The 24,141-nt window shown below is 30.4% G+C and overlaps 1 protein-coding gene across 2 annotated transcripts in view; it reads right to left on the bottom strand.

Moving 5' to 3' along the window:
* Positions 1-842: 842 nt before the first annotated feature.
* Positions 843-24,141, bottom strand: part of LOC105224527 (ell-associated factor Eaf) — a 42,199-nt gene continuing 18,900 nt past the window's right edge. For both annotated transcript variants that reach the window (XM_011202634.4, XM_029549523.2), the window contains exons 4-9: positions 11,364-11,502; positions 7,580-7,713; positions 7,384-7,471; positions 6,914-7,296; positions 6,487-6,785; positions 843-6,395 (exon numbers count right to left, since the gene is read on the bottom strand). In XM_011202634.4, coding sequence (XP_011200936.2) covers positions 6,075-6,395; positions 6,487-6,785; positions 6,914-7,296; positions 7,384-7,471; positions 7,580-7,713; positions 11,364-11,502 — 1,364 coding nt within the window. In that variant the 3' untranslated portion in view covers positions 843-6,074. The remainder of the gene's footprint in view (positions 6,396-6,486; positions 6,786-6,913; positions 7,297-7,383; positions 7,472-7,579; positions 7,714-11,363; positions 11,503-24,141) is intronic.

The following is a 24,141-nucleotide window of genomic DNA, read 5'->3' as shown; positions in this document are numbered from 1 at the left end:
AAAAATATGATTAATAATTAGAAGGTATTAAAAACAAAAGTTTTAAGCAGTTAAATATAATAAAAATTAAATTTTATCAAAATGTCCGTTTTATAACAGAATGTAGAACAATATGTAAATAAAAATTACATATGTAATTATAATAAAAAAAAAAATTTAAGGAAATTTTCACCACAAAAAATATCAACATAAGATTTTAATGGTTTTCAAAATTTTAAATTGAAATTTGAATGGGGAAAAAATTACATTCATGAAAAAATTGATGCAAACTTTCAAAATAAAGAGTAAAATGATACTAATAAATAAAAATAATATTAAATAATTATAATAAAAATTTTAAAATACTTAAATAACACTTTTAAATTAAAATTAAAGTAAATTACTTTTATTTTTGCTGTTAAATATAAAACTTAATTATAAAAACACAATTTAAAATTAATAAATAAAAAATATTAAATTAAACTACTGAAATCGTTTTTTTAAATTAGTATATTTTTTTTTAAATTCACACTTATATAAAAGTGTAAAAATAAAAAATCTTAAATCAAACTACCGAAATCGTTTTTAAATTATTAATATTTTTTTCTTAACTCACACTTACCATAACTGTTTCCAGTTGTTTCGCTTCAACTTCTCCTTATTAATTTAAATCCTTAAATAAAACTAATTTCTGTTTTATTAATTATTTTTTGCTTTAGGTATTTTTTCTATGTATGTACATACATATTTATTTAAATTACTTTTATTTTTATTTTATTTTATTGGACTTAGTATTAGGTGAATTTCATTTTAATACATGTTAAAGGCATTTAATTTGAGGGGGTGTTTGTAACTTAAGAATATTTGTTGTTTTTGTGTTTTTTTTATTTAATTGTTTTAATCTCTATTACTAGCACTATTAGAATTTATATTTAATTTTTTCGGTTTTTGTTTCATTAGTCGATTACATTTTCGTTATGTACCATCTTAAGTTTACATTTCTATTGGTAACTTCATAACGATAAGTTTCAACAAAATATTTTGGAGAAAAATTTGAGAATTTACAAAAAATAATATAGGCACAAGAAACTCAAATATGTTTAAAAAATATTTGCTTCAATATTATTTTTTTTTTATTAATTACAATGTTTGAGTTATCAGCAAAAGTAGAAAAAAATGTTATATAATAATTTTTAACATTATAATAAAAAGTATTTTTGGAAACTCCTTGCAGCGTCATTTCTAACCAAAAAAAATATATATTGCTTAGTTTGGTACTTAGCCAACTAAATACTTTTGCGCGATATTTCCATGTAATTAAAAGAATTATCTTCTCCTTCTTATAATTATATTTTACTTTTTCTTTCGTTCTTAGTCGTTGAACGAATATTCGGTTGAGACGTTTTGGGGGAATGTTGCCAAAAAATGGACGACAACTAATGGACAGTATAAATTGCAATCAATACGCATTCTTAAATAGATATGGATGGCATTGTAAAATCGATTGTTAGTGTAATAAAGTAAATCAATTGACACAAAATGCTATTATTGACAAATTTAGTAAATTTTAGACGGTCGTTATTTATTATTATGACGGTTGTTGATAAGCGGTAGCTTTTGCTCTCGTATAATTACTAAAAAATAAAATTGTAAATTTATAAAAAATTAAAAATAATTAAATTAATTTTTGAAATATGTATATATTTTTAAGTTAATTAAAAAATAGGAAAATTATTACAAGTTTATGAAAAAGCAGTATTTTTAATAAAAACGAACTAACGAAACGAAATTTTTAATCATTAATAAACATCTATTACCACATACTAATTAAAAAAAATTAAAACAACAAAATTTGCATTAATAAATAAAATTCTGAGTAGTTAAAAATATAACAAATTTTTGTCCAATTAAAAGTAACCAAACTTTGTTAACTCTTTGTAAACTTTCTTACTATCAGCTTTTGAAAGTAAAATATTAGGGCATAGTGTTTTAAAATTATTTCAATAAATTTTTCAATTTTGGAATTCTTTTGTTAAATAGGCTTTGAGGCTTATGAGATTGTTGACTTAGCATTTAATGATTTTTTTTTATTTACTTTCGACTGGCGTATACATTTTTTCATATAGTTAGCTATGAAACTAAAAAAAAAATATTAAAATTAAATTCCAAATACATTTACTAAAATTTACAAAGAAAAAAAAAAATAAAGTTAGCTAGAAAATTTACTGAAATACATAAATATTATAGTAAAAACTTTTTATATTTTTAAGCAAAATTGCAGAATGAAATCAGTGGATAAAACTTTAAACCGGTATTAAATCCTAATATTTACCTGAAATGAAGCAATTATAAATAATATACTTTAAAAGATAAGAAAAGTAGTAAAAAAAACGAATTAAAAATCAAAATTTTCTAATATTATATTTGCCTCAGGAATAACAAATAAAATAATATATAAAAATATAAAAAAAGTTGTAAAAAAAAATAAAATTCCAAATTTACTAATATTTTGCGCCAGGAATAGCAAAAAACAAAGTATTACAATATTAAAAAAAAATTAAAAAGTATTGTAGTAAAAAAAAGAATTAAAAATCAAAATTAACTAATAAAAAAAAAACAAAAAAATTTATATCAAATCACTTGAATCAAATATGTATGTATATATTAGTTCTAAATAAAAAAATTATAAAATATATATTTATTTAAAATGTATTTCATAAAAATATATTTTTTATTGGGAATAACTAAATTTATTTAAAATTTAATTTAATAATAATAAAGAAAAAACTACATTTTAGAAGTAAGAAAGAGCTAAGTTCGGGTATAACCTAATATTTCATACTCTTGCAACTTGCAAGGATTATAGTCAGGAAAGTGTCTTCAGCTACATAAGGCTTTCTAGTTATATGGGGTCTAGGGAAAGTTTATTTTATTCATTCTAAGCACAAATATGCACCGTTATATAAAAAACAAAACTCACATATTGTCTGATGTATACGATATAAAGTCTACCGAAAGTATATTAAACGAAAAAAAACTAATTTTAAGTAAATTCATAAAAAATATTGATAATCAAAAATTGAAATAAAACTCTCTTTTTGCTCATATATATTGCAGTAAATATATAAATGTAAAAATTAACATTTATATACACTTCGCATATTTATTAATTTTTTTGTAATAGTATTTTTCATATTTAAATTAATAATCAATTCAATAATAATAATAATTAAACTAAGGACTGTAGCGTGGCAGACATAAAAATATTATCGGCAATAATAACAATTGATCAATTGCAATAAATTTGATAATCATTCATTTTCATATTTATATAAATTCATTAATATTATATTTTTGCGCTATATAAAAAATTATGTAACAAAACAAATAATGTCTTTATGCGTTTATTGTAACAAATTACAAAATAATAATGATTAAAAGCAATTAAAAGCAATGCACATAAATTTATATACTTATCGCTAACATTAAGTTAGTAAATTTTTTTTATGAAATTTAACATAGTAAAATTATAACAAGTCAAGCTGAGAATTTATTTTAAGGGGGGAAGAAGTACATTATTTGCTAACATAGGCATGACTGGAAGTTGACTGGCAAATGACGTCATAAGCAGGATTTGAGAATGGAGAATTCAATTTCAAATGTAGTGGTTAAATGGGCTAAGAAAACAAAGCAGGAGAAAAATATACCACAGTCTTTTTTAATAGAAGAGTGCATGTATGTATGTATCTATTTAATCTTTGTTTTTGTTTTTTGCAAGTTTCTTCCACATGATTGCACCAAGCAACATCAAATTATATAAATATTTTTACAACTAATTTTTTGTAGCATTTTTGTTGTGTTTAAATGTAACAGCGCTGTTCTTTAATTTATTTTGTTTTTGATTTTACAACCTCTCTTCAGTTGAAATGGCAACTTTTTTAGACATTTATTTATATACATATATGAATGTGTGTGTGAATGCATGTATTTTGATGTGGATTGCTATTTGCTGGGGCAGCTGAGTGAGCAAAGCATAACAAGGCGATAATTGCAAATTAAAAAGTGTATATATGTATTTAGAATAGACCGCGATAAGAGTTCATTAAGAACGAGTATTGCTTCGTTATTTTGTTTTTTGGCAATTACAAAAGAAAAAAATGAGGTTTTATTTACAAATGTGTATATATTTTTTTAAATTCTCGAATTTAGCTTTTAATTAAAAATTATATATACATAAATAAAGCCCACAATATTCAATATTAATTTTTGCAATTTTTAGAAATTTATTAATAAATCCGCTGTGGCGTGGCCACAATGCCTCTCACACATACAACATTTTCTCGAAAAATATGTTTAATTAATAAATTTTCAGATTTTTTCTAGTGAGTATATTTAAAAAACATAATTTAATTGAATAAATAAATAAAACAAACCATAATTTCGCAAATAACTACTAAAAAAAATAATATATACAAACAAGTTTTTGTGCTACTTGTAGATTTATGCTATAATTAAATTTCGAAAATTCAATATTTCAATTAAGACATTATCTAGTTGGAGAAATAAGTCTGAAAATTAAATGAATGTAAGAAACACACAGCACTTAGTAAACTATTGCTTTATGCTAAAAATAAAAACGGCCATATTTACCATATTTATATTGCATTAAACTGTGAATAATTTTCGCACAATTTTTTAGGCTATTCTCAGTGAAATAATAATTGGTAATAACAAAAATTGTAAAAAAAAAGTAAATTTTCTTTGTTATTTAAAATTCGACAGTACCTTATAATATGCCATAAGTGTTGCAATATGTCAAACTGGTTGAAGTCGACTTAGGTTAGTAAGAGAAATTTCAATTATCCTTTGAGTTTTAGCTTCCAGATTAATTTATCCGTTGCTTCAATCAATCGATTTCAATATCAAATATAGTTATAACAACTATGCGCAGATTTCTGGTAAAAAGCAAAATACCTAACCGCACTTAAGCCAACTTTATCCCTTTTAACATTCTGTCACATTTGTGTAGCAAACAATTCAGCGCGCCAATAAGCAAAAAGCACTAATAAATAAATAAATTGCGTAATTTTGCAAAATCTCTCTCTCTCTCTCATTCGTTTTTCTTTCATATTACACTTCATTCATGATTTATGTATGTATAGCATTTCATTGTAAATGGTTTTTTATGTATGTATGTTTGCTTATATGTTACTAAATTAGGCAAATTATTTTTCGTTTTGTTTTTGTTTTTATCAATCTCTTAATCCTGCACCGTTGCTGATTGCATATTTGCTGTAAGTTTTTTGCTACTTTGGACTTATGCACATAAACTTCACTATTTGAATGATTCACGTAGCACACAAAACATTTTTGTGGAACTGAACTTATTTTGTATAAAATTAAGTGACCGAAAATATTATTTAGTTTTATGTACAAATTGGCATTTTTGCGTTATTTTACTATGTTGTTGTTGTTATTTGCAACTACACTATTTTATTTGCAATTTTTTAATGATTTCCACTTAAAGCACTGCTTTCTACAAAAGTTCGCCTTCAACTTGCTATGCCTCACTTGGTACTTATTTGCGCTTTATAGATTTCTAGACCTACTACATACATGCATTTAGTGTGCAATGTTGCCTTGCTAAGGTTTGCTTTTAAATTTTACTAGTATTAAATTAACTTCCTCACTCCCTTCCACCCTAGCTTCGTTCGCACTGCGTTTTGTTGTTGTTTATATTACAATTGCAAATAAATTCAGCATTTTAATTTCATATACATTAAAAAAAAGAGTATGTATGCTCAGTTTTGCAAGCGTTATGCAAATTTGAAATTCAATTTATAAATATATATAATATTATTATTAATTTAAAAAAGAAACTCCTAAACAAAATTAGTTGCCTAAAGTATAATCCATAGCTAAAGCAATACGCTTAAAATACATACGCACATTATATTCAAGAAATAAAAAAAAAATTGTATATATAGCAAACAAATATTCCTATGTGCATGTAATTGTATATTTTAGTTGTTTTTATATTTTTCATATACTTTTTTTAATGTAGCGCGTGTGTAATTCTATATAAATATATTCTACTAATCATCTTCATCGGAAGAGTTCGATGATAATTGCAGATCGTTTTGCAGCAAATCACTTGTAAATGCACCATTATTGTTGGTGTGGCTATTATTAGACGCATAGCCAGACGAAGGCGTATTGCGATTGTATTGTGGCGCAGTTGTAGACATTGGTGGTAACGCGGACATCAAATTGGGCAATTGATGCATTTGATGTTGCGCCTGTTGTTGTTGTTGTTGATCCTCTTCATCACTGCTGTCGTCAGAGTCGCTGGCACAATCACTGCCGCTCGAATCCGAGCTGGAACTCGAACTGGATGAGCTAAGACCACGTATTTGCTATAAAAAAGAATGTTGCAGTTATTAATCATTTCATATAAATGTATGTATGTAAATGTATTGCGTGTAATGGCGAAAATCAAAAACTCACCTGTTCGAGCTGCGCCGCCGCACTAGCCATGGCTGCGTCGCTGTCATGCGGCGATGACATGCCTGGCATATTGTGTTGTTGTTGTGTCTGATGATGGTGCAACATTTGATTGCCCATGGACATATTGTTGCTATTGTGATAGCCACCAGTGACACCGTTAGACATTTGCATTGAGGACGATGAGTTGGTCGGGTACATGCGATTGTTGTTGGATTGCTGTTGTGGCTGTTGGTAGAGATTGTGCTGTTGCTGCCTTTGCTGCTGCTGCTGCTGCTGTGCAAAAGTTTGTGGCGAGGAAGCTAAAACAAAAATAGAAATTGTAAAATTATAAAAAAAACAAAAGAAATAAAAATGTTTCAATATTAAAAGAAACAATAACTTATTTAAAATTTGTTTCTTTAATTTCATAAAAAAACACTAGACATACTTCGTTGCTCTATGCGGTTGTGCTTCGTCTGTTTGCAATGACTCTGTGCTATTGGCACCGCATTCGTGGCAGACGTCGCCGTCGCTGCGTTCAAATTGTTTTGCCGTTTCTGATTGTTGCGATGCGATTGCTTAGACTGTTTGGTCGGCGCCGGTTGCTGTTGCTGCTGCTGCTGCTGCATTTGCATGTGATAATCGTGCGCTGAATTGTTATGACTCGACGCGGAGGACGATGAAGACATATTTGCCGCATCACTGCCACTGCCACCATGCGTTTGACTATTGCCGGTGGCGGCGGCGGTCAGTCCAAACATGCCATCATCGTCGTCATCGAAGATCATTGGAATGCTGGGCAGCGTGGCTTGCGTATTATTCGCATTCCAGCTGTGACAATAAAAAATATATATATAAATAACAAATTAATCAAATAAATTACACAACAATTATTAGCGCATATTATGTAATACTTACGCCGGCGCTGATTGTGGACTTTTGTGTATGGATGGCGGTGCAGACGGGGACGCTGATGCGGATGGCGAGTTTCTTGGCTTAAAATCAACTGCAAGAAATGAAGACGTGATGTTATTAATTTTGTAAAAATGATGAAGAGCACATAGTTGGAAATATAACTGGGTATTTGTATATGACTTTGATTTGTTGAACTTACTTATATTATTACGACGACTCCCTGTCGACACTTTCGTCTTCGATGTGATGCGCATCGTACTATTCTCTAGTTTTTGCTGCGGTGCTACATTCGCGCTAGCAGCTATCGCACTTGGTTTGTTTGTCATCTCACTCCTGGAAAAAAGTTAAAGTAGAATTTTTTTTAGTAAACATTAGAAACTGACTTGAGTATATATTTAAATAATTGGTATAAAAATACTATAAATAAATAACTATTACACATTATAAAACTTATCTTAAGAGAGCTTATCTATGATTATTTTTCATTTAGAAGACATCCGGATAAATCGAGAGATCTTTGTTTTTTAGAATTAAATAAAATTTATCAATAATATCGGACATATTTGAATAAATACAAAAATAAACGTATTACATTAACCGGATAACCATAATATAGGGTGATTTTTTAAGAGCTTGATAACTTTTTTTAAAAAAAAAAACGCATAAAGTTTGCAAAATCTCATCGGTTCTTTATTTGAAACGTTAGATTGGTTCATGACATTTACTTTTTGAAGATAATTTCATTTAAATGTTGACCGCGGCTGCGTCTTAGGTGGTCCATTCGGAAAGTCCAATTTTGGGCAACTTTTTCGAGCATTTCGGCCGGAATAGCCCGAATTTCTTCGGAAATGTTGTCTTCCAAAGCTGGAATAGTTGCTGGCTTATTTCTGTAGACTTTAGACTTGACGTAGCCCCACAAAAAATAGTCTAAAGGCGTTAAATCGCATGATCTTGGTGGCCAACTTACGGGTCCATTTCTTGAGATGAATTGTTGTCCGAAGTTTTCCCTCAAAATGGCCATAGAATCGCGAGCTGTGTGGCATGTAGCGCCATCTTGTTGAAACCACATGTCAACCAAGTTCAGTTCTTCCATTTTTGGCAACAAAAAGTTTGTTAGCATCGAACGATAGCGATCGCCATTCACCGTAACGTTGCGTCCAACAGCATCTTTGAAAAAATACGGTCCAATGATTCCACCAGCGTACAAACCACACCAAACAGTGCATTTTTCGGGATGCATGGGCAGTTCTTGAACGGCTTCTGGTTGCTCTTCACCCCAAATGCGGCAATTTTGCTTATTTACGTAGCCATTCAACCAGAAATGAGCCTCATCGCTGAACAAAATTTGTCGATTTCGAACATTTCGAACCGAACACTGATTTTGGTAATAAAATTCAATGATTTGCAAGCGTTGCTCGTTAGTAAGTCTACTCATGATGAAATGTCAAAGCATACTGAGCATCTTTCTCTTTGACACCATGTCTGAAATCCCACGTGATCTGTCAAATACTAATGCATGAAAATCCTAACCTCAAAAAAATCACCCGTTAGTACTAGGGTCAACACAGAATCCTTATGGATATCTCAATATTCCAACAAGCGGACAGTTTTAATAAAGTAAGTAAGCAAACTTAAAATAAATATTGGAACAGAATCATTAAAAACACTTAAATTTGTAATGTAAAAAAATTAATATTAAAACTATTATTAAAAGTTACATGTTGTGAATATAAGCACTTTCTGCTTTTTCAATAAAATATAATAAAAAAAGTAATATAAAAAAGTTATCGAAAATTTCTGTAGAATAAAATAAGAGATACATACATATGCACATTTGATTTTTTTCCTTTTATAACTTATAAAAAATAAGATTAATAATAAATATAAAATCGTTTTCTATAATAATATAACGGGTGATTTTTTTGAGGTTAGGATTTTCATGCATTAGTATTTGACAGATCACGTGGGATTTCAGACATGGTGTCAAAGAGAAAGATGCTCAGTATGCTTTGACATTTCATCATGAATAGACTTACTAACGAGCAACGCTTGCAAATCATTGAATTTTATTACCAAAATCAGTGTTCGGTTCGAAATGTTCGAAATCGACAAATTTTGTTCAGCGATGAGGCTCATTTCTGGTTGAATGGCTACGTAAATAAGCAAAATTGCCGCATTTGGGGTGAAGAGCAACCAGAAGCCGTTCAAGAACTGCCCATGCATCCCGAAAAATGCACTGTTTGGTGTGGTTTGTACGCTGGTGGAATCATTGGACCGTATTTTTTCAAAGATGCTGTTGGACGCAACGTTACGGTGAATGGCGATCGCTATCGTTCGATGCTAACAAACTTTTTGTTGCCAAAAATGGAAGAACTGAACTTGGTTGACATGTGGTTTCAACAAGATGGCGCTACATGCCACACAGCTCGCGATTCTATGGCCATTTTGAGGGAAAACTTCGGACAACAATTCATCTCAAGAAATGGACCCGTAAGTTGGCCACCAAGATCATGCGATTTAACGCCTTTAGACTATTTTTTGTGGGGCTACGTCAAGTCTAAAGTCTACAGAAATAAGCCAGCAACTATTCCAGCTTTGGAAGACAACATTTCCGAAGAAATTCGGGCTATTCCGGCCGAAATGCTCGAAAAAGTTGCCCAAAATTGGACTTTCCGAATGGACCACCTAAGACGCAGCCGCGGTCAACATTTAAATGAAATTATCTTCAAAAAGTAAATGTCATGAACCAATCTAACGTTTCAAATAAAGAACCGATGAGATTTTGCAAATTTTATGCGTTTTTTTTTTAAAAAAGTTATCAAGCTCTTAAAAAATCACTCTTTACATTATTAAAAAATAATTTAATTAAATTTGCTTCTTATTTTGCAATTCCAAAATCTTATTATTTTTTTTAATCTGAAATACCAGATTGGAAAGTACGAAAAAATAAAACTCAAATAAATACATATATTTGAAATTTTTTGCTCTTTTAGTTACTTTTATAACTTATATAAAAATTATAATAAATACATTTTTTTATTATAGTATTATTAAAAAAAATTGAATTAAAATTGTTTTTATTTTATAATTCCAAAATCTTAATTAAAAAATTTCTAAAAATATTTTTTAATTCCAAATGTCGGATTGAAAAGCAAAAAAATAAATGTCAAATACGGAATCGAAAATAAAATTAAACCCAAAACACATATTGAAAATTTATTCACGAATTGAAAAAATAAAATAAAAGGTTTAATCTCAAAAATTTAAAAATAAAAATTATAAAAATTATTTTAGAACTTTTATTTTGTTTTAGAATTTTTATTTTTTGTACTTCGCGTTATAACCTTTTGAACCAGAGCCCGCAAAAAGACTTCATCTTCGATATGGTAAAATTATTTATTTTTTCAAATCCAATATTTATAAAAAATTTTGAAATAAAAAATGTGCAACCTGAAAACTAATACATAATACTCGCAATAATATTTATGATCATGTTTTGTTTCTGTTTTTTAACTGAATTAAAATGCATAAATTGTCTTAATTTTCTTTTTTCAATAACTCAAAAAACAATTTACTTGTTAAATTTTTAAACGCTTTAACGCGAATTTATTCAAATCTCAAAACTCAATTCTGCTACGCCCTAGTTTATATGTCTTATTAAATCTAAAAAAAAATATTTTTTTAAGTTTACTACAAAATTAAGGAAAAAATAATAACTTTTAACGATTTACTACAAAATTAAAAAAAATATAAATAGTATTAATTTTTAAAATTCTACTACGAAATTAAAGAAAATAATAATAATTTTATTACAAAATGAAAGAAAATAAAAATAATTTATTTGTTTACTTCAACGTCATTTTAATAATAAGAAAACGGATTCTAATAAAACTGAATATTATAAAAAATAAATAAATTTCCAAAAATCCTATTTGATGGTGATTTTTAGGATTGTAAATGATTTTGTTGCTATTCGAACTTACCTCGTCTTTTTTACTTGAATATTATGATTTAACTTCTCGAACGTAATACCACCGGTTTTTCGATCGTAAATTAACAAACATTCTTTTGTGTATTTTCTATGGTTTCCCTTATAAACTGTATGAGGCACACCGGAGCTTACTGGAAAAAGATGGAAAAAAATAATTTAGTTAAAAAATAAGTTTGTAAAAGATTGAAATATGTTCAAGAGACACAATTTAAATGTATTTAGGCATAAATAACTTAATGAAATTGTTCCGTTCAATTAAGGTGTAATAACCTAAAACAATTTTTAAATAAAAAATCATAAAAAGTATTTACTTCTATAGGATCAAGTTAATTGTCTCATTGGTTTTTTCCATGTAAATTTGTAAAACAAATTAAATTTTTTTTAACAACACATACATCTCTACACACATACATATGTACATATGTATGTGCAAATGTTGGTGTATATACATATGTACATACATACATACCGACTAAGAAACAACCAAAACTACTTATTGCCGCAATAAATGAATAATGGTAATTTAGACGAAAAAAATCTGAGTGCATTTTCGCCGCGACGACAGGTTTCCTGGTGTGGCATAAATTATGCAACACCCAAAGGCAGCACCGTAAAAACACACCTCAAATATTACAAGCACACGGCTAACCGAAAATAACCATAGCATAGCAAGCAGTAATAAAAAATAGTGAATGGAAAAATCACCGCAAAAAACCACCAACAAACAGTTACATATATACATAAAGACTTTTGTAATGGAAGTGTAATGCAATATTGCAATAACAATAAAACCACTTCGAAATTTCGCAAAAAAGAACAGCTTACTGAAATAAAATGTATATAAATGTAATTGTGGTAATAAATAGGTGCATATACATACAAATATGTAATATATGTATATGCTTAGGAATATGAATGATTTTAAAAAATTTTACTTATATGAATTCTTAATGTTAAGAAAAAATTTTTACAATTAACAACCGAATAACCGCTGTACATATTTGAAAATTTTCTTGAGGCAAATGACTGTTGTACCGAAATGATTCATATACAATTATATATGTATGTATGTATGTACATATGTATGTACCCTAGAGTGCACGTAGACTTGATTTTGTTCTAAAAATTGCAAAAGTGCAATAATTATAATTTTTTTTATATAAATTTCCGTATGATTTCAAGCCGGTATGAAATGTGTGGAAACTACATACATCAAATATACATATGTATTGAAAATGTGTAAATTTCGCAATCAACTGATAACATATTGCAAATATATATTACAAATGTAATGGAATTAATGACGCTATAGCAAATAATAATAAAGCAGGACCGTAACTCTTATGACTTTTATCGAAAAAATCAAAAAATAAGAGTTATTTTTGATTTTTATATATTTAGATCAAAAATAAAAATTATTTTTGATTTTTATATATTTAGATCAAAAATAAAAGTTATTTTTGATTTTTATTTTTTTAGATCAAAAATAAAAGTTATTTTTGATTTTTATTTTTTTAGATCAAAAAATAAGAATTATTTTTGATTTTTATATTTTTAAATCAATAATAAAAATCAATTCAAAATTTTTATTTATTTATTTTTTGCTGTTATTATAACCGTACACCTTAGTTTTACTTTAAAGCTTAACAGAAATTAAGAAACATATTATGCCACAAATTTTGAATTTATTTTTATTATTGATTTAAAAATATAAAAACCAAAAGTAAGACTTATTTTTTGATCTAAAAAAATAAAAATCAAAAATAACTTTTATTTTTGATCTAAAAAATAAAAATCAAAAATAACTTTTATTTTTGATCTAAAAAAATAGAAATCAAAAATAACTTTTATTTTTGATCTAAATATATAAAAATCTAAATTTAAAAATCATACAATATTTCGCATATAGTTCACCTAAAAATCATGATGGTGTAAACAAAACTTTTCTACGATGTTCCTTTACGTATGATTTTTTTTATTAAAAATTGTAAAATAACTCTTATTTCCGGTCCCTGTAATAAAGTTAAATAAAACGTCATAAAGTAATTATAACGAGAAAAAACGTAAGTAAAGTTCGGCTGGACCGTCGTTATAATACCCTATACAAATAAAAAAGTTTCCACACAAATACTTTATTTTGATCGTTCAGTTTGTATAGCAACCATATGTTATAGTAGTCCGATATCGGTGGCTATGACAAGAGAGCAGTTTTCTGGAGAGAAAAAAATTGATAACTCAAAACTAAGGGACTAGTTTGCGCATATAGCGACAGACAGACGGACATGGCTAAATCGACACAACTCGTCACAACTGATCAATTATACAAATATACGAGTATGTATATGTACATATGTACATACTTTGAAGCACCTCAGTTTTCCTCTGGGTGTTAAATAACTTCTTAGAGAACTTAACATAATCCCTTCGGGTTATAATAAATTTAAATAAAATGTCATAAAGCAATTATAAGACATTCATACATATAAAATGCATTAAAGCTCGGGTGATTTATATTTTCGAATCCTTAATTGCAGCTTAAAAGATTAATTGACGCTTTTGTTTGAAAGATCGCAAAGGGGTTCCTCACTAACTGTAATTGTGGATAACTGTTTTATATTGTATTATTCACACTTAAGTTTCAAGGCAAAATGTTTTAAATATAGGAAATACATACATACTTATGTATGTATTATACTCATTGGACCGAATTTGTACTTGAAACTTTAATGAATTAACGTTCTATGAAAATTATTGTTATAAAAAAATCACAAAAAATCATACGATAATTTTTAAGAAGATGAATTCTAGAGATTTTATTTCTTCACAGCCCAAAAACGCGTTTCAGTTGTACCTAAATAACTGTTAATACAAATTTTATTTTGTATATTTATAGAAAAAAAAATTACTATGAAAACCGCACGTACATATACATTATGCCAGACAAGCGTCCTCAGTAAACAAAAAATACAGCAAAAGCCTGGTTTTCATGCCGCAGACAACAACAGGGCAATCAAAGTATCAAGCTTTTACACCAACGATTCATTAATCTTTGCATCAAGCTGCCTTGCTGTCAGCTGCTGAAAATACACATATAGTATATACATATATACTTACATGCATATGTATGCATGTTTATTGCTTTAAATTTTCCATTTGTTCATTCGTCAGCGCTTTGGTTAGTTATAAAAGCCAAGTCATCTCAAGGCCGAAAAATTATTGCACTTTTGTTTTGGTCGCAACACTCAAAAAGCAGCAATATTGTTAAAGTAACGAAAAAAAAATCAAATTAAAAACAGCTATCTTACAGCATTAAATCAGCGAATGTGTTGGTTCGCACAGGTTAACGTCAGAGTCAGCGTCCGCGCTGACTGCCAACTTCCAACTCCAACGTCATCGTCAACGTTGCTTGCGCACATTCACATTTTACGACTGTGTGTGTGTGTTTTCACTTAGCGTCGCGCTCGTAAACTGGTCCGGTTCGGGGCCATTAACGTAGGCACAATTATGCTCATATACATACATACATATAAACACAATGCATACGTGTTGTGTATGTGTGCGCATATAAATTCAACGCATCGGAATGTAACGCCAGGCGGGCATACACTTGGAAATGTCTTCAAAATAACCAGATGCGTGAGTGCGTGCAAATCACACCAGGCAGCGGAGATAGCTGCCTGCGATACGATTTTATTTTTGTTTTATTTTGACACCTCACACCCCCCTACATACCCCTTTCAACAACAATTCATTAGCGAGTCGCCGGCGCTTTTAGATTGTTGGCTAATGATTTCCTTCGACTTTGTTTTCAACCAATGTTGCTTGCACCCTTCGCCCGCCGCATTTGGCAATGCGAACAATAGCAAGAGCAATCAGTGTCCAAGCGATATTGTTGACAACAAAGACGTCGCCGCATTCACGTACACAACAACTTCAAGTCATTTTGTTGTTGATAGTGGAAAACATGTACCATGTAAGAGGCACGCTTCGGCGCATTTTGAAGCGACAGAGACATTGATGATATGAAAAGTTGGTTGCTTGCTATGTTGCTTGTTATTAGTGCATCTTTTAAAATTCACATACCTTTGCTCGAACGCAAAAATATTTTCCATTTTTTGTTTTTGTTAATCAACATAAATGGATTCGAGAATTTTAATTCGTTTAGCAACCAGCAACAGCGGAAATTCTTAAGTATTTAGTTTATTGGTGAAATATTTATAGAATTTGGTGAAAAATAAAATGCTATAACTGAAATGCATTTTATTTTTATATACATACATATGTAGATGGGGGTATCATGAATTAAACATTTGAATTGAAAACCGATTTAAAATATATTTAAATTTTAAACACTATAACCGACGAAGAAATATTTGTTCTTGAAATACAAATGCAGCTTTGTAGTAAATAGAAGTTATCGAAAGCTAATAATTATCGATTTCGCTCAATTGGTATTAGGATGAGTTCACTTGTCACGAAGTTAACTTTGCTCTTATTTTTGTTCAACTAAATATTAAGTTATTTTATTTACTAAGAAAAATTTCGCATATAAAATTTACGCGTTTAATATTTTAGTAATAATAGTAGTAATAAAAATAAAAAAATTAAAGATATATTGTCGCCTATGCCATATATCTGCTAATTTTGATAGCATAGTCATAGAGGGAGTAGACTATGACTATGCTATCAAAATTACTAAAGAAAATTTGAACTTTCTGCTTTATGTTGATTGTATGGGCCAACATTGCCTAGTTAGATTAGATTTGTATTACCGCTAAATTCAAAAATGATTATCAAGAGAAGACAGTAAGTGAATACAAAAATGGATGCGAACATTTTCTTTACAACTCTACGATTGTTCACATTTCTACATACATACATATCATATGAAAAATGGGTCTCTGACCTAAATTCGTAATTTTAATCAAATTCATATTCATGTTGTTTAAAAAAAAAACAACTTCTTTCTGAGTATTCTATTTCTATTTTACCAACGATCGAATTATGGTGCTTTTGTCATTTCACTTCTAATTAGCAAACACGTGTCGATATGGCGTTCTTGAACACTATTACTCTACATTCAAGTCTAAGCAGCAATAAAAAAAAATTAAATAAAAGCAATAAAAAAGAAAGTTATTATAATGAAATCAGAGCAGGAGTCTTGAAAACCACTTCTGTACAACATTTTTAACAGTTTCGCCTGTTCCGGTTTAACACATTGTATGCTATACTATACACTACTATAACCATAGACCTGTTTGCATCATACATACGTACAAATACACATACAAGCAAACGTGTATAGTGCGAATAGTCAGTTGTTAATTCGATCCGCACGCCGCACTTCCGCCGTCAGCTGTCCAACGATTGGTGGCAAGAAAACCAAGACAGGCAACCAACCAACTAACCAGCCAGCAAGCCAAAGACAGTTTGCTTTCACAAGAAACGTACGACCTTGAGCGGGCGCGTGTCTGTTGCGTTTGTAGTGAACGAGTTAGAGCAGCAGCTGTAACTCTACGAGAAGCAACACAGCGGCGTTGGCACTCGGTTGGCGAGTCGGAGCGACAAGCAGCCTGTCTTACCGGTAGCCAAAACATTCACTTCTGCTTTGCGGACGTACGACTGTTCGGCTGTTGCTCACTCGCCATTGCTGGTTTTTCGCTCTTCATTCGCTTCATCTACCGAAACAACCTTTCAACCTCTGTTTTATACTTCAGTCTGTGCGGTGTGTGTTTTATTTTTAATTTCTACCTATTTGCTTTGGGCATCTGGTTTTGTGATTTTTGCTGATTCTGGCTCTGACTCTACCGTTGGTGTAGCTTTTTGGAAAGTTCGTGCGCCAAGCAGCCGGCTTAACCAGCTGTTGCTACGATTTCTACGTCAATAATTTTGTTGCTTTTGTAGCTACTACTACTTGACCAGAAGTAACCTGTTCTTTATCACATTTGTGTAATGAAAATGCATAGCAACGAAAACATTTGTTGCTACATCGATTTTTTATATTTTATTTTTATTAAACAATTTTTTTTTCGGTTCTGTAGAAACTTCAGCAAGGGTCTTTTAAAATGAGCTTTGGTTTTTATTCCCACAGATTTGTAAAGCATTTTGTAAGTAGTGACTTTCAAATAAAAAAAAATGCAAATATTTACACAGAAATTATAAAATTGTCCAAAAGTGGCTCTTGTCGAAAATGATTGATCACACTCACATAATCACAAGATTAATCTTAAAAGCATTTCATGCCGCTATATCCACGGCATAACACAATTTATCTTTTTTATATATTTCTATTTGTACAAACCGCCAAACATCAACAAGTGAACAGCATACTCGCTCCAATGGACAGTTTCACCAGCGCGCTTACAACCCAACTTCAAGCAAACCGTTGCTTTGTGTTGGCATCCGTAATCCGATTTGCTATGCCATGGCCATTTAATTGCACACCAAATATCTACACTTTGGCTGTTCGCTCTTTCGATTTTATTCATTGTCCACTCTTTGTAATGGTGTGGCATGGCATGACGTGGAATATGTATTGGTCTGCTAGTGGGCATTGGCCGATGGGTCGTTTGGTTAATGGCCTTTTTTAATGCCGTTAACTATCAGTCGTTGCGAGTGGAAACCGTAATAAATGTATAAAACCGGAATACAACAAAAAAAAATTTGCTAAAAAATTGTAGTCACGCTTCGAAATTATTTCTTTAGATTACTTTCGGCACATTGTATGCAATGTGAACACCATTTACTATTCACTTTTCTTATCCCATATATATATATCTGGCCGTTGGCCACACTACTTATGTACATACATACATAAAACTAGAATCTATTGGATTTTTAACATTTACGCTGGAGGTTACGTAAAATGCTTCTAGTAAAATTTGTTGACTTTAACCATGATATCGGATCAATGCAGCATAAAGCTGTCATAGAAAGTGAATGATGAAAATGAAGTTCTTGTTTGGAAAATTTCTTATTTTCAAGATATATTCCCGAAATTTTTCACAAATTAGTCGCCAGGATAACACTACAATACCAAAAAAAAATTTAAATCGGACCAGCATAGCTATAGATTACATACGAGGTACATATATTCACAAAATTTGAAAGCTGCGCTATAATTTCCAAACAAATTTTTGATCAGATCACTATTGCATATAGCTGTCATGCGAACAAACTGCCTGAAATCAAGCTCTTCTATGGATTTTCTTATATTTATGAAAGGTATTCTAGCTTGGATGCAACCTACGTTAACGTCCTTCTTATTTTTGATAAGTAATGTGTTATTTAAACTTTAAGCGATTTTTTAAGTCACTACCACCGCTCGCGACTGCCAAATTAATTGTACTTGGCATGCGATTTAAAGGAAAAAACATTTTTCGTGATATTTAGAAGTTTCCACTGATTTTGTGATATACTTTGATATTCTTCAAACCTTTCTCGTTATGAGCAAACCAACTTATTTTCCAGCAGAATTAATTAACTACGTTTCTTGGTAGTATCTTTTTTGAGCGTTTTTCAAGCGTTGCTTCTAATTTTGTTAGTTAGCCTGTGGGCATTTTCAGCTAAGTAAATATCCAAGCCAGTTTGCTTTGTACTTTAACTTTATGCGCAATTTTCTGCTAAATCGAATGCTCGCGTATAAGTTTGTCGCTTTTGAGTTCATGTTAATTGCTTACTACTCTGACTTAAGTTCACCAGAAATGCGTGCACTTCTTCACTGCCCGGCCTGCACGCACAATAACCATAATTTTTGTTTTTATACTGAATTTCTAATCATTTAAAATTGCTTGATAATTCTAAAAAACTAACGAATACACAAGTATTTATCAATATTGTGGTGAGAAGAGCAAACAATATCGAAAGTCGATAATTGTTAAATATGAAAGTGTCATAGAAGCGAATTGCTTGGCGTAATTCGCTGAATTGCATAATTAATTGTCTCAATTTGTGTTGCACGTTAATATATTCTAATTAATACTGTAATTAAAAAATATAGATTATCCTAAAAGATTACTTAACGTAACGCTTGATTAGTAGAGTAGAATAAATTTGCATTTTAAATGGAAAGTGGAAAAGCGAAAAGCACACCAGCTCACAACTGCTTGGATTTTGATTTCTCCACACAAACAAAACCAACAAGTAGCATTCTATTGTTTATAATTGCAAATGTAAAACGTGCCCCATTACCAATTTAAAACGTGATGCCTCAACGTAACTACACACACAGATATATGTATGTGGTCATACAAATGGACTAGCGAGCAGACAATTATTTCTATCATTGCTTAGCACTATCATATAGATGGAAACACATCAATTAACATATTTACAAGTATTTTGTGGCGCTCGCACAAGATATACTATGTATGTATGTTTACTCGCTCGTTTCAAGGCAAAAACTATGGAGGAGGGGAAGAAAATAGCTCAAAGTGCACAAATGCGGAATTGTGCTAATTTGTCTGTGCAGCTGATGCATTTTTCTACGAGAGCACGTGTTTCAGCGTTTTACGAAAGCTTTCATTGAGAGGGAAATATTGTAAATGTAGGAATGCTAGATTGATATACATATAACTACCATATATGTAAGTATAGATAATGCAAATGAAAAAAAGTATATTGGAATTAGTCAAGTTATGTTAGATGTACATCACGGTAATCTTACACTCTTCCACATACAATTTAACATTTATAGGATTTAGGCTACAGCTGTTTTTCTTCCAAGGTTTCGCATAGCTTAATTGTAAGAGATAACGAAACTGCAATAGGAGTATATAGGTATTCAAAACACCTAAAAGTCCTCCAGATCCTAGAGAAGAATTTAATATGGTATTTGTCTAGATTGAGAAGTCCAATTTTCTCAATATAAAACTGTAACCAAGAGAATAAAATGTCAGTTATTGAGATAACTATTTTGTCTATAATTATAATCGTGCTTCGTGATTTTTCTTCAAAATTTGAACATTTGAAAAACATATACAATAGTATCAAGGTATTGACCATCTCAAGTTATAACATTTTCCCATCAGTCTGGCTTTTTATGCATTCCATCCCAAACGCATTGAGGGACAATACTGATTCAAGCCCGTTCTAATATGAACCATATTTCAAAGAGGACAATGTGCATCGACCGGATAATTGGTAATCAGAAGAGGCAAGGTACGCTTGAGAGCCCATCTTTTGGTAGCAATCTTCATCGAGTTATGTTTCCAGTTCCCCATATTCAAATTAGATTGGGCGCCTAGAACGTTCTTCGTCTTCCAACCCAAAAAAACGCCACTTTTAAATCGTACAAATCACACACATTCGATCAGCTAGAGCAAACTCAACATAAATTTCCTTCCGTTTTGTTAATTCATCAAAATACGATGAATCATCATAATAAAGTAAAAATACGTTTTCTGACATAAAGTGCGACATATTTGTATGTATGTATGTATGTACATATATCAGTTGTAGATCTTATATTTCTCCAATTTGATCCAAGTTTGATATAAGTCTGTTTCAGCTAAACTATAAGTAACTTTCTGTGCAACTGGAATTTGCAATATCTGGCCTATGTCGCAATCCTACAATTATTCCAATCCCCTTTCCCCGACTGTTTTTTTTTAAATTACGCAAATTTAATGGAATCAACTTTGTATGAACCACTCAGGATTTGTTTGCAGTAATTACGGAGAGATGATTTTTTCAATCAAACTTGTTTTGCATTAAAATACGTAGAGTGATATAGTAATAGTTTTGAAACATTCTATATATACATACATACATACACATATGTATATGTAAGAGGGCATGTACAAGCACATAGTTATTTCCCTCACCAGATGCTCGTAAAACACGTGTAATTACCTTAAAAGTTGCAATAAATCGTGCATTTTCGCACATTGCCATTGGCGTCTAATTGTTTTCAGTTTTGTTGACACATCGACGTACGTCAATGCAACACGTGTGCAGTAAGCGGCTTACCACTGGTAAGTACAGATGTGGTGGGCGACTGTCGAAAGGGAGGTGACGACGTCAACAGAAACAGCAGCATATGTTCAATACTTTATTGTAGTTTTTTGAACGCACACGCATACATACATACAAACTTATGTGATACATGCTTGGTCGATACTCTCTAACAATTTATTTGCTTATTTATTGTTTTTGCAGTTTACCATAGGAACCTTTCCGAAACCTATTCACCACCTTAACACACCTCACCTGAATTTGCCTTTGGAAACAGAACCTCGCTGCACATACACACACACACTCCACACGAAAACGTGAGTTCAATAAGAGTCGGCACAAATTTCATTTCAAAGTTGCCATGTGCTTTGTTATTGAATGTAGATTTTTTTTATTTATTTATTTACTTTTTTATTTTTTTTATTTAGTTTTATATGTTAATATGCATGTGTTTCGCAAAGTTGCGTTGTTTTGCAAAGCGTTTTAAATAGTTTCTTCTATGCTTGCGCAGGCACATTCAACTGTTTATGAGCGTGTTGTCGCCTATTTGCGAATGTGTGTGTGATTTTATTTATACCACTGCCAGGAAATTGATTTGTTGATATGCATGTACATATATATATTTGAGAGCTTTATTTGTTGCGTTTTGCTCATACTTGCCGTTATTTAATAAAATATATATAAATAGGTACGTGCATTTGTACAATCTGTAGAAGTATTATAAAACAGCTGTGAAATGCGTCAGCAGAGCACACACACCCTAGTAATTGTACCCCACCTAACCACTTACTCTCTGCGCTATCACTCTTTTGCTTTCGCCGTTGCTGTCGCTTTTTCGTTGATTTCGTGTAGATGTGTGCTAAGTGTGTCGACACAGTCTGGGCCACAGCATGGACGCCAACAATCTGTGTTGACACAAATTCTGAATGTACATTCTAATTAAATTATCTGCAAACTATTTAGTTGTTACTAATAGTTGTTGTTATTGTTGCGGTTGTTTCTCGTTTTAATAATTATCTTAAGGCGTGAAAACGCTGGAATGAAGGTCGTTGAATAAGGCGTGAATCTTATTCAAAAAAGATTGTTAGTTGGATATTTTAGGCAAATTATCAGGCTTTTTGCAAAGGGAACATTTTGGGAGTTTTAATTAAAGAAAAAATTAAATATTTGTAAAAAATAATTTTTTTTTGATTATACATATGTAGATTTGAAAAATTATAATATTTCATAAAAATTAGAGCAAATCGATAATATTTGTAAAAAAAAAAAAATATTTTTGATTGAATATTTGAAAAATGGTAAAATATACTATAATAAAAATTTCAGCAAAATCAGAATTAAAATTTTAAAAATTTAAATTCAGAATACAATTTTGTATCTAAATTTTTGTTTGTAATTTCGTTTTTTTTAATTTTTGATTATTCTTAGGGAGCAAAAAATGTATACAAAAAGATACAAACATTAAATTTTTTTTTGAACTCCTGCTTCTGCCTAACCTTCTTACACTACGCAGTACGTAAAACTAAAAAAAAAATATATACTATATATGTATGTTTATAAAGTATTATTTTCTTAATTTTTAATTAAAAGCTTCGCATTAATTTTCTCTCAAACCCCTTTAAAACAAAATCTGTCTCTTTCTTATTGTTATTAGTCAGAAATTATTTATTTTCTAAAAAATATATGTCGCTTGTGAGTAATAGCAAGGGAAAATACAGACATGGTTGGAGAAGAAAATTTGCTGTGGTCGGAACTTGAAACCGCGACACACTATCGACAGTCACGAACTCAACTTATCGTGTACGGGGGTTAGCTAACCTAACTTCTTTACATAATATCCGATATCTCGCTTATTACACGCAGCAACTTTTGTCTCGGCAACTCTTGGTTTATAGGCGAGGGGGCGACGAGGAGAGGAGAATCGCGCCGAGTTTCCAGTGTTCAGCAACTCGCTTTGTGTTCTCATTCGTAGCAGTTCGCTGCGACGTTTTTCGGCATTCGTGTTCTTTCTTTCGTAGTACATAGTTGCATTTGCGTATATTTTTTTTTAAATTAATATTTGGAATATATTTAAAAAATTTAATTTCATCTTTTGGCAAGTAATTTGCAAATATGTATACAGATATACATAATATAATATAAATATTTTAGAAAATGGAGTATGACGAGTATCGAATTAATTAAAGATATTTTGAAATGTATGGAGAAAGCCATACAAATTGATTCAGACGATAGCGAAAAGGGTGACATATGTACATACTTATGTGAAAGTCTGTCATATAATCTTTGTTTTAATTTTGAATTATAAATAAAATGTATTTCTTAATTGTCAGAACTGATTAATATATGTGATAGAGTGGCCCAAATACCCATAAGGAAAAAGAAACGACAATGGGTTAAAGAAAAGAGTAGACAATGGGTTAAAGTAAAGTGAAAGAGAATGAGAAAAAAACTCGAACAGAGTTGCGCAACACAAGTTGCTCGTGTGAAGGTAATGGGCGACAGCAAAAGAGAATCGCCCGAGAATTAGCAACTTTTGTCGCCTCGTGTAATAATACACTATGTGCATAATTCAAAAATAAAAAAGAATCATCAAAAATAATTCTCACAGTAGCGTTTAATCCAGAGTTCGCAAATGCTCATCACTGAGAAGTAAAATTTCTATCTTCCTCCTCAGTACAACAAAATTGAGGAGCAATAAATTTTGATTTCCTCAATTGTGAGTTCAAAGGAAAGAGTGCTCTAGAATATTTCTCTTTAATACTTATCTTATCTTTTCGCTCTAATATTTACCGCAAACGTACGTGCTCCTCAAA

The sequence above is a fragment of the Bactrocera dorsalis genome, chromosome 3 (genome assembly GCF_023373825.1).
Source record: "Bactrocera dorsalis isolate Fly_Bdor chromosome 3, ASM2337382v1, whole genome shotgun sequence".
Taxonomy (NCBI): domain Eukaryota; kingdom Metazoa; phylum Arthropoda; class Insecta; order Diptera; family Tephritidae; genus Bactrocera; species Bactrocera dorsalis.
The sequence above is the reverse complement of the archived record's forward strand: the minus strand, read 5'-3'. Positions and strand labels throughout refer to the sequence as shown.